The sequence below is a fragment of the Spodoptera frugiperda genome, chromosome 13 (assembly GCF_023101765.2).
Source record: "Spodoptera frugiperda isolate SF20-4 chromosome 13, AGI-APGP_CSIRO_Sfru_2.0, whole genome shotgun sequence".
Classification (NCBI taxonomy): domain Eukaryota; kingdom Metazoa; phylum Arthropoda; class Insecta; order Lepidoptera; family Noctuidae; genus Spodoptera; species Spodoptera frugiperda.
The window spans coordinates 4,350,842-4,363,116 of NC_064224.1; the positions used below are offsets into that span (position 1 = coordinate 4,350,842).

The window sequence follows — 12,275 nt, forward strand, 5'->3', positions numbered from 1 at the left end:
AATAAGACATCCAATAAACTAAGTATATTACTCTTTATCTTAAGTTTACACGCACAGAAGTACTCTCAAATAGTTTTCCTTGATCTATCGCTGTTTCAACTCATAAACGTTACTCTCAATACATTAGATTTTTAGTTTCAATTCATCTTATAATTAAAACTGTATGTCAAATCTAATGTATTGTGAGTGTATCATAGATTGCTGCAAAGCAACGCCTAATTCTATTCTATATCATAAAAGTTAATTAATACGTACTTCTCGTTTCCAGGTAAATTCAAGCCCATGCTAGATCTGTTGCTGCATTTATCTGATGAACAACATGTACTCTCGGACGATGATATCAGACAACATCTGGACACGTTTGTTATAGCTTCATTTGAAACAACATCATCAGTTCTTCAGATTATGTTATTTGTACTAGGTTCATATCCAGATGTACAGGAATGGGTTTATAAAGAGTACGTATTGGTCGATATTGTAAGAGTTTTTCAATAATTTTTAAACCATTGTTTATCTAGCCCGAGTTGAAGCACCATTAATTATTAATTAAAAGTTGACTTCCCTCGGGTGCAAACGAAACGGTGCGAATCCACGTTTCTAATCCGTGCACCCAGGGATCGGAACAATCTGCCGGCTTCCATTTTTCCTGAGAAATATGACCCGGGTCTTTTCAAGATCAGAGTGAATAGGTACTTTCTAAGTCTGTGCGCTCCATCTTCGGCCACAATATCTTCACTTCGCTTGGTAGCAAGCAGGTTGGTGGCCAAACGCAGACTTTAAAACTTTTATGATTCATTTTATAACGAAGTTAAGATATTTTTTTGCATTATTCAGGATCCAAGAAGTGTTTAATAATAATGAGGAGTTGACTAAACAAGACATGCCTAAACTCATTTACTTAGAAGCAGTCCTGAAGGAGACACTGAGGCTATATAATGTGATACCCTGGATTGGGAGAAAACTTGACGCTGATGTTGTACTACGTATGTAACTTTTCTTCCACTTTATTTTTAAAGCTAAAATGTTTATTCTATATTAATTATTATGTTATCGGCTTACTCATGTAACTGTTTGACAAGGAACTCAACTAGTTTCAAATCATCGTTAGTCGGGCTCATATTCAGGAGCAGCATTCCGCGACACATGACGCGGCGATTGTCGCGCTGCTACAAACTAGTCAAGTTTCTCGTCAGTTACGTAAGCAAGCCGATAACATAATAATTAATTTAGTATGTCTCACGAAAGTTACAATATAAATCAATGTTTATGCTATTGCTCGTTGTTGGGCATAAAAATTAACCTTCCAGATTTTTTAAGATTATTTGCTGATGTCATGTTATTTGAATGTTATGTTTCGTTCACTCACTAATATCTCTTTAATACTTAGACGTATGCCAATCCACTGATGGTAAGCTACTACTGTAGCCTAAGTACTCTTACAATACCAGAGGCATCACGAATACATTGCTGACCCACATGTTTAGTAAAAATTATAGCTGTAAAGTGTAACTGCTATTTGTTCAATTTCAGCTAAATATACCTTAAAAGCTGGTAGTACATGTATGCTGTCAATATGCGGCCTTCACCGTCACCCTTCGTGGGGACCAGATGTGAATCAGTTCAAACCGGAGCGATGGCTGAATCCCGCCACTTCACCCAGTAATACCCACGCATTTGCCGCATTTGGTATAGGCAAACGAATCTGCATTGGTACGTTCATGTTAACTTTTTAAGGAGTCATGACTGTATAAATAAAAATTAGATCTTGGAATTTAAGGTGAAAACCTTAAGATAAAAATCAATATACCTAAAGGTAGCTATCGGTTTCATGCCATTTATAATTTAACGTGAATGTAAAGAAACATTATTGGTATGTTACCAAAATAATAACAATGTTTTTTTAATTAATTATTATGTTATCAGCTTTTCCACGTCACTGGCTGACGAGGAACTCAACTAGTTTCAAGCCATGCTAGAGGCTCGTATTCATCGCGCGCATCAGTAGCAGCGCGACAATCGCCGTGTCGTGTGTCGCGGAATGCTGCTCATGAATACGAACCTCTAGGATGGCTTGAATTTAGTCGAATTCCTCGTCAAACAGTTACGTGAGTAAGCCGAAACAGTAACATAATAATTAATTTAGTATGCCTCAAGAAAGTTATAATAAAACTTTTTAATTGTTACAGGGAAACAATACTCTATGATGACCTTGAAACTGTCGCTTGCACATATCGTACGCAAATTTAAAATATCTAGTGATAATATCAATAACATGCAATGGAAATATGAACTCGCTTTGAAACCTGCAACCACAGCTCTTGTCGATTTTAAGTTAAGACCTTGATTAAGAATAAAGATTTATAATAATGTCTTTTGTTTTTTTATTGTTATGTTATATTATATTTATATCCGTTATTATATTATATTTAAGTCCGTGTTATGTTATATTTATATCCGTCTTTCGTTGTATACAAACAGACGGATCACCTGATGGTAAGCAATTGCCGCCACCCATATACACCCTGAAACACCAGAGGCGTTACAGGTGCATTGGCGGCCTATTGGGAGTAACGAATTTAAGGGTTGTTGGGGAATTGAGGATTGGGAAGATTGGGAAGGGTGGTAATTGTTTCACGTCGGTTTTCTGTGAGGCCGTATCACTCTGGTCGAGCCAGCCGATTCGTGCCGAAACATAGGCTCTCCCACACTTGGGTCTTATGGAGTAGTGGGCTAAACTAGCAGATGGACTACCTGATAATTAGAATTGACACCACCCATAGACAAACACAACATAGAGGTGTTATAAATATACCAGAGACCTTTAAGTGGCTAAAGGATTTGGAGATTAGGCTTAGGCTTCTGGTAACTTGAAGAAATCTCAAGCAGTTTTATGCCACTTTCTGTGAGGCGGTGTTATAACTTATAAGCATGACTCTCTCACAATTTATTGTCACTTTCCACTATTAAACTATAGGTAATACTTTACATTCATTGTGGATAAAGAAAAACCAAAAGAAATAAATATTCTTAGTAATAATTTATCAAGACATATTAATTCATACTTCCTTTGTATTTTAATATTTTTTTTATTCACAATCATTTTCTCTTAGACATGGTCATTGAAAAGTAAAATAAACAATCGCTTAATAACTATATTTAATCTTAAATTAAGACCTTAATGTCAAAGTAACAAGAGCTGGTGTTATGGGTTTCAATACGACTTCAATTTTCCACTTCAGATCAGTGATATCACCAGAAATGTGGAACTTGCGCACGATATGTGCAAGCGATGTTTTCAAGGTCATCATGGCATACTTCTTACCTGTAATAATAATATAGCAATAAAATTAGTTTCTACAAAGTATTTCTAAAAAGAATAAGTATCTACAAAGTAACACCAATGGATTGTACACGACTGTACATACGCTGTAGGATATCTGGCAATTGGAGCGTGTAGTATTAAAAGCCACTAAATGTCAAGTCAAATTGTAGTGATTCCATACCAATACAGTTTCGTTTGCCGATACTAAATCCTGCGAATGCATAGGGGTTCTGAGGTAATGTATCGGGATTCAGCCATCGGTCTGGATTGAATTCTTTTGCATCTGGTCCCCACGAGGAGTGACGGTTAAGATCGTACAGTGACAAGGCACATGTATTTCCAGCTCGTAACGTATATTTTGCTGAAAGTAAAGAGAAAATTACATTAATTTAGGAAACAGAGAATAAAGTTTTCTAAGATTAGAAAAACTTTCGGCTCAGGATCCGCCGAAAAAGCGAGAAGTGTAATCGTGACCTAGGCGGGCTAATTTTCATTGCGGGAATTTATTCTTAACTGCAAAATACAAATTATCTTTACTTTAGTACCAATGTATATGACATCACCTATTGAGCCATGTCGTTGAAACTTGACAACCTATGTTATCATTGCATGCATCACAAAAATAAAATACCAATACATCACATAAGAAATTAATAGTTGTAGACCACGTTGAAAAAAAAACAATTTGGGAAGTGTGAAAGTGCCACTTTGGTGTTTTAAGTGTCCATGATGGGCGGCAGCTATTGCTTACCATCAGGTAATACGTCCGCTCGTTTACCGGCGTGTTTTATAAAAAAAAAACCTATCGTGGACATTGTGAGATTTCATGATGATGAATTCAGTTGGACATTTTTTCTAAACCAGAACAAAAGTTACGTTGAACAGTAGTCAAATATTGAAAGAAAAAACTAATACTCACGAAGTACAACATCAGATTGAAGGTCCCTCGCAACAAAGGGAACCGGAGGATGCAACCTCAATACTTCCTTTATCACGGCCTCTGAGTAAACGAGTTTTGTCAAGTCATGCTTTCCTAAATCTTCATTGTGAAATACTTCCTTAACTCTGTAATATTAAGCAAAAATAAATATACCAAATACAATATAAAATATAATACATACGTTGTGTAAGTAAGATTACCGGAGGCGCAATTACCTCCTTTCCCAAAATTTCTCAATCCCCGATTCCCCAACAACCCTTAAATTCCTAACGCCCAAAAGGCTACGCATTTTTAACGCCTCTGGTGTTTCAGATGTCCAAAGGCGGCGGCAATTGCAATTGTTTATCGGCTTATACCATAAAAAACATTGTTGATGCTATAAAAGGTATCATTTTCAAAACAATAACTCATAAAGTCAGGTATAATAAAGATAATAGAAATAAGTAAAAAAACACAACAACTTTACAATGAAGTAAAATAAGTACAATGTGAGCAATATACGTATGCTAGATGAGACAGTATCTTTTCCGTTAAATTCTGTTTTAAAGTTGGAGGATGATGTGTAATTTAACATAATAATTATATCAAACGACGTTCCAATGACCATTTTTTTAATGGGGGATAATCATCCAATGAGTTTTCCTACCTTGGGCGAGGCGAGAGAAAGTGTCAGGCTCCATACTTTCCAAACCTGGAGCCGGAGCCCGGTAAACACGCTAGGTAGTCCGCAGCTCCGGAACAAATGACCATGATATTTAAGTCTGAATTAAAATATTCAAGCTATGAAACTTACTCTTTATACAATCGTTCCTGTACATCTGGATAAGTTCCCAGCATTAACAAAGTATTCCGTAGTACCGCTGAAGTTGTGTCATTAGCAGCTAATACAAATGTATCCAGATGCTCTCTAATCTCAGTGTCACTAAAGATTTGTTCTTCATCAGCTAAATGCAACAATAAGTCTAGAAGAGGTTTGAATTTTCCTGAAAGAAAGAAGTGTACGTTTTTTAGAAGGATAAGAAAATTTTTTTTAAATCAGTAATACAACTTTCTTTTATTCGGTCATTTCACGCCGTGCTCAAACTAAGCACATAGCGAATATGATGACATTTAACGTGTGAATCGGGATAAAGGTCGCTAAGCGAATATAAGTAATGCACAACTTTTATTTAATAATGGGTAAATATTACGTACCTTTTACGCTATCCGTCGATGCATCGTCATTTGTGATGTACTTCCCTTTTAAATCAGATCTACGTTTTTGAATCACCTAAAATGTTCAATTAAATTCGTATTAATTACATATTACGTACCAAAAAAAAACTAGCCCGCCTGAATGTGATTCAAATTGCACATATTTTTTCTGTATTATAATATTAAAAGTAACTGCTTTAGGAAATTAAATAAATTACGAAGCCGGAATGTTTGAACTAAACAAACAATACGATAAAAAGCCAAAATTTCTTAGCAAAACACAAAACCAGAACATGTTGCTAGTTAATAACCAAAGATATTGTGATAGAACATAATAAATTATGTTAATTATATACATACGGGATTTATAATATTCTCAATTCTTGTAATCAGTTCCTGTTCTTTACGTTTCAATGCAGACAAGTCGTACATAAACGATGGATAAAGCCACACGTTAAAACCCCTCTCATTATAAACTCTAGAAATTTCGTCAATCGCTTTGGCGTAATCGGTGTCAATCATTTCTTGGTCTTCAGGTTTAAGTCCTAATGATGTTCCTAAAAATATAAATTAATAAAAATTATCATACTTACTTGATAATTAATCAAAGATGCACGCTCTTTTATTAACATTCACTGATATTGAATAACAAAAGATTTTTACAATGATTGAAGTATTTGAAACTTGAAACCTACGTCACAATGCTAAAATATTCACAGATTCTAGTAAAGCCTTTGGCAAGGTTGATCATAAATCTTTATCTTGAAACTGAATGTATAAAGAATTGTATGATGTCAGGATGGATAATGATTACTGAGGGACAAATAGTCCAATAGTATTTAGTAAAACCTATTTATTTAACATCAAATATGGTAGGTACATTATGGTGTACCTCGAGGTTCGCTTCTGAGGCCGATTTTGTTTATCTATCTAATACCAATGAATATTTCTTATTACTCTCCTTACTTGTAGTAAATAACTTAGGCTTTTTACATTTCAATCAGGTATAACTTTAATAACTACTCAGTGATATTTAATAATTACAAAAACTATTCCTCAGTAACATTTTAGTCCAAAACAATCGCCAAGAACTGTGTACGGCGGTGAAAAACATTGTAAAGCGAAAGAAAAACGTGTCAATAGAAATGAAACTGATAATATGGGCGATGGCGATAAAATGACAATTGCCAATACACGTTAAAGATTTTAAGTCATAAAATTAATTACAAGTCATTGTGATCTGGGATTGAGTACAAGATATCAAATATACAGAAAGACATCTTCGTCAATACAACAGTAAATCAGAGCTTTAGATGAGAATTACTTGCAATTTTATAAATTTATATGTAGTTTAAGACTTTGACAGTCAAACTGTTGAAGGCAAATCCTCCGCTAACGTCGGTCACCGGCGGTGTTCAACGTGTTAATGGATACTTACGACATATTAATCTCAATACGAATTCAGTGATGAATCCTTTGACATCTATTGGCCCTTTCTCAGCATAAAGAGTCAATTTTGAAACAAGATGTTGAGCTTGCACGTTCATTTCATCTACATAGGTGTTCAGTACTAACGGACTGAACGCTGGATTTAATATTTTGCGGTGTACCTTCCATGTAGCAGCTGAAATTAATAAATTATTTTTACTAAATGGTTTTAGCTTACTCCGTTGTTTTGTTTGTTTGGGTATTTAGTACTTAATTGGAATTTTAGCAAGCCAAGCATGGTACTGCATGGCATGGCATGAAATGGCTATGCTATGCTATGCTATGCTATGCTATGCTATGCTATGCTATGCTATGCTATGCTATGCTATGCTATGCTATGCTATGCTATGCTATGCTATGCTATGCTATGCTATGCTATGCTATGCTATGCCATGCTATGCTATGCGTGCTATGCTATGCTATGCTATGCATGCTATGCTATGCATGCTATCCTATGCATGCTATGCTATGCTATGCCAAGCAATGCTATGCTAAGATATGCCATGCTATTCTATTCTATGCTATGCTATGTTATGCCATGCTATAGCTATTGCATGGCATAGATATAATGGTTTGGCATGGCATAGCTTAGCATAGCATAGCATAGCCATTCCAGTTCAACACACCCCCCCCCCCCCGAAAAATGCGTACCTAGACATTACAGAGCGTTATTTTTCTAGTTTGCATAGTACCCCTTATTCGGCAAAGGTCTCCATGACTGTATGAATCTGTTTATCATATATTACATAAATGGTTTTTTTTGGTCACACATTTCATGGGTTGACTTTCTTGAACTAAAACCCTACGCCTATGCCCTATATACTTTCTGCTAGCGGCTTTGTTCGCGTTCCCGTGGAATTAAAAAGTGGCCTATGTTTATATTCCAGACCATAATCTACTCCTGTTCCAAATTTAACCTCGATCCCTTTAGCCGTTTTGTCGTAAAGGGGTTAATAGTTTCCTCTATTACATATACATAATAATATGTGATAATAAGGCAAAGGGCTCAATTAAGATACAACCTTGTGACATTTGTAATAAGTACAGTTTAAAATTGTAACTATTTAGGTTAATATTTGTTTATGTTATAAGTAATGATGTGTTTTGTAACACCATGTACGAACACGAACTACCATTTGACCTTCAAATAAATGATTTTGTCCTATGTGTGAATACAATTATTATGTATTTTTAATTATTAATAATTCTCGTAATATATGCATATGACGATTACAATAACGGCACACACAGCCTCAGCTACGATGGCTGCCATTCAAGAAACAAGATTCAGACTGCTCAAAAACCGCTAGTTTTCTTCTAGATCAAGTTCCTAGTGACATTTACTTCTTTACTCGGCTTAAAGAACACCTCAGAAGCAAGAAATTTTAAGATGATGACAAACTGTATGTATTTTAACTATAAATTTTACCGTAAAATTAAAATATACTGTGTTTTATTTTCACTATCCTTACTTTTGAATCAACCCTAGTATGTGACATTAAATTAGGTAATTATGTTTAAAAGACTTCTCACAAAAAGAAACTATATATCTAATAAATTATTAACCATACAATTACTTACAATCTGAAGTCACCAATCCATTTTTTACAAAATTATTCGAGAATTTGTAATGGTATGATTTTTCTAAACATGTATTTGCTATCACACTCGCGTCATCTGGATCACTTACAACTGTAACACAAGAAACACCATCTTAGTCTATTGATACATCTGCTGACATATTACCAGCTGAATTATAACTTAAGAGTGAGAGCGTCATGCTTCGGCACTAACGGGCTGCCTTACCGAAAACGACGTGAAACAACGCTCGCGTTATGTTTCGTTGTGTGAGTGAGGTTGCCGGAGCCCAATTCCCCCTTCCCAATGTTCTCAATCCCCGATTCCCCAACAACCCTTAAATTCCGAACCCCCAAAAGGCCGGCAACGCACTTGCAACGCCTCTGGTGTTTCAAGTGTCCATGGGTGGCGGCGATTGCTTACCATCAGGTGATATGTCTGCTCGTTTACCGGCGTGTTGAATAAAAAAAAAACTTACCGTAAATAGAATGAGGGCCCACTTGTAAACTAATCAATCCATCGTGTTCCACCATGTAATCACATATCTTTCTAAAATACGTCCATAAATCTGAAATAAATTAATTTTGAAATAATCGTAACATTACTTAGTTTATTCTTATTCTATTGCCTATACCAGTGGTCCTATAATATCAACTTCGGTACTTTGGTGTACAAGGCGGTAAATTCAAGTCACAGAAACCTATTAGTAATGGCTATGGTGATGGGCATCTAATCCCCTTTCATACTATGGCAGCCAATGAAATGGAGAGGTATTCCATGACCTAACCCAAAACTTTTTTTATATTGTCACGCCTTTTATCCGCAAAGGTGTAGACAGAGATTCACATTATGGCACATAATGCCACTGTACAATGTATACCAACTTTGCAGAGTACATGTTGTAAGTCCCCTGTAATAGGTGGTGAGCTTGTTGCCATATAGCGGGCACATTTTCAGACTCCAAGCTAGTACTGAAAACTTTTTGAAAAACCGATAAAAGCCAAGCAGCATTGCCCTTTTAAGGGGGGTAAATCATTTAATAATTTCTTCCGCCTTACTGAGAAATTTGAGAATTTATTATTTATTACTACTCAATAAATTATAGTATCTAGCCTAGTGAAGGGCAAAGATTTTTACAACTAATAAAAAATAATATAATAACGTTACCGTTAAGATTTTTTAATATTTTAGGCACATGCCCGATCACTGGCAATGCACCAGGATATTTTGGAGGTGACCGACTACGAGGTCTCCAGCACCAAGTTAGAAACACGATACAAAAAACAAGGGCCAATACTAACACACCCATTGTGGAATACACTTATTAACTACGCTAATGGCATGAATTACCTCATATTTATACATAGAAGGGCCTATTAATGAACCCGTGTGACTGCTTTATATCTCTAATAATGTTATTCTGAGATACTGTCTCAGTAACCGGTAATTAAAATTTCATATAACATTTTTACCAGCTTCAAAAATAGGAGGAAGTACTACTACTAATATTTCGTGAGAATTTTTAATGAACAAATAAGAAAGAAAGAAAAAAAAGTATTTATTTAGCACCGGGCACGATATAACATGAAAAAATAACACAAAAACAGTACAAACATTAATACAACATTTTCTATTTAATTAGAAACCGGGGAAACAAAGAAAGTACTGTACAATAATAAATAAAAATATTTGTAAATACAATAAAAGTAAAACTATAAAAATATTACATGCAAAAACAAGGTGGCAACGTGCCCAAGCCAAAAGGGTTGCCACCTCAGTATGAGCTGGGCACCGAAAGTACCCAGCACTGATTTTCAGTTGGCACCCCTTGCAATGACCCACGGACGGAGACAACGTAAAACATGGCGACAGAAAAGTAACATAATAAAATAAAAATGAATACGAATATAAAAAAAAAATAAACAGACATACATATTTTTTTTAAATACATCTTTATAAATAAATTATTGTGTACCAACAACAAGTTAAAGAAAAAAACCGGCTAAGTGCGAGTCGGACTCGCCCATGAAGGGTTCCGTAGCAGCAAGTAGATGACATAATATAAAATAACTTGGTGTTACATAGTGTTTGTATGAACGACAAAGTTATATTTGCGTTATTTGAAAATTTGTTATTTATTAAAAACTAATAATGATATCTCGTTCAAACCAATTTTCGTTGAAAGTTTCCATTTAAGTCTACATATTTTTTTTTTAATTTTCTCTATTTCTTATTTTAAAAGTTAGAGGGGGGACACACTAATTTTTCCACTTTGGAAGCGTCTTTCTTTCAAACAATTGATTTTGACGAAAAATGGTTTTACGCACCTTAATGTCTTTTTTAAAGTCCTATCCATAGACAACCATCACGGATAGGTTAGCTGAAAAATTTTTTTTTAATCAGTTCCATGTATGGAGTCCCACATTAATTTTGAAATTTACAAATTTTTATTCAAAATTCGAATAGCAGTTACCAGAATACATTAACCTACAAAATTTCAACTATGTAAGCCCAACAGATTCAGAAATAAATGGCTGTGACATACGGACGGACGGGCAGACAGACATGACGAATCTATAAGGGTTCCGTTTTTTGCTATTTGGCTACGGAACCCTAAAAATAAACAAACATTATCGTTGAATGGAAAAATTTTATAATCATAGAAGGTCATCGCCACCACTAAACAACATTGTAAGTAATTGTCGACAGCACCATTAGAACACTTAAGAGCCATTTTTCTAAGGGACTGAGAAAAATAAAAGACTGTATTATAATTTTGTTATGGTTTAATCAATAACCAATTGATACATTACTTCGTGAGCGTTATAGTATTGATATCGGTGCATTGTTTCAAGTCTGTCCAATAATGAGGCAGCCATTTTTATACACGACAATAAAATATCGCCGCAAAACTAGAAATCCGAAACACCAGATTACAAACTTACAAAGGCTATAAATGTTTCATGTCGGTAATCTGTGAGGCCGTGGTGTCACTTCGAAGCCGATTCGTGTTTGAAACATACTACACTTGATTTTACTACATGGATACATAATAGAATTGACACCACCCAGACAGACAGAGCAAACACAAGGGTCTAACAAATACACCATGGCCCTACGGTGGCTAAAGTTTAGTAAAAAGAACCAGAATGACAAGGAATTTTTCCTTGTCAAGGAAGCCTACTTGCCGCAATCAAACATTGACAGGACACAATTATCTGACGTCCTGCTGTACCAAGTTGCTCTATCTGTTCTGCATGACTACACAAATGGTGGAGGAGATTTGGATTTCATTAGATTCAGACAAACCATTTGAATGCTCTCTATTGTCAACATCTGTAAAAAAATTTTGGCCGCGAAAGTAGTCTACCGAAGTTCCGAGGTCGGCTACCGGACACCGCGCGACACGACGTCGTCTCTTCGTGTGAACTAGTTATTAAGTACGGTACTAAATAATTGCGATATTGTTTGTCTTAATGTTTGTATAGTATTTATAAATTCTAATGAATTAGTTTATAGTATTTGATATGGGCCTATAAAGTGAAATAAATGAATAAATAAATAAAATAAATAAAAATAAAAGGATTTGAGGATTAGGAAATGGGCGGGCTTATATTAGTAACCTCAATCAATCTTAAGCGTTTTTCAGACAAGTTTCGGTGAGGCGGTGTTATAAAGTTATAACACCATTATAAGTATAAGCATGGCTCTCTCACGGTTACATGTGATTTTATAGGCCTTCTCTAAGTAAGA

The 12,275-nt window shown here is 35.2% G+C and overlaps 3 protein-coding genes across 3 annotated transcripts in view; 1 reads left to right on the plus strand and 2 right to left on the minus strand.

Annotated features, from left to right (window-relative positions):
* Positions 1-2,380, plus strand: part of LOC118270857 (cytochrome P450 4C1-like) — a 61,280-nt gene extending 58,900 nt beyond the window's left edge. Inside the window, exon 10 of the mRNA XM_050698179.1 lies at positions 2,187-2,380. Within this exon, the coding sequence (XP_050554136.1) occupies positions 2,187-2,344 (158 nt within the window). The 3' untranslated portion in view covers positions 2,345-2,380. The remainder of the gene's footprint in view (positions 1-2,186) is intronic.
* The window catches only part of LOC118270728 (cytochrome P450 4c3-like), a 125,903-nt gene that overhangs the window by 42,745 nt on the left and 70,883 nt on the right, over positions 1-12,275 (minus strand). The window lies entirely within an intron of this gene.
* Positions 3,141-9,861, minus strand: LOC118270576 (cytochrome P450 4C1-like). The gene is made up of 10 exons (XM_050698188.1): positions 9,690-9,861; positions 9,001-9,090; positions 8,526-8,636; positions 6,895-7,080; positions 5,817-6,013; positions 5,457-5,532; positions 5,056-5,245; positions 4,242-4,387; positions 3,504-3,683; positions 3,141-3,322 (listed from the first exon to the last, which is right to left on the minus strand). The coding sequence occupies exons 1-10, from the start codon at positions 9,829-9,831 to the stop codon at positions 3,168-3,170; spliced, it is 1,473 nt and encodes a 490-aa protein (XP_050554145.1). The 5' UTR covers positions 9,832-9,861; the 3' UTR covers positions 3,141-3,167.

What these genes read in the sequence shown, in the direction of transcription:
- LOC118270576 (XM_050698188.1), bottom strand. Translation starts at nt 9,831, where the DNA reads ATGGGTGTGTTAGTATTGGCCCTTGTTTTTTGTATCGTGTTTCTAACT. An exon ending in ATCGACGGATAGCGTAAAAG is followed by an intron (nt 5,246 to 5,456) that starts GTACGTAATATT and finishes TCTTTCTTTCAG; the next exon opens with GAAAATTCAAACCTCTTCTA. An exon ending in TCAATCTGATGTTGTACTTC is followed by an intron (nt 3,684 to 4,241) that starts GTGAGTATTAGT and finishes CTTTACTTTCAG; the next exon opens with CAAAATATACGTTACGAGCT.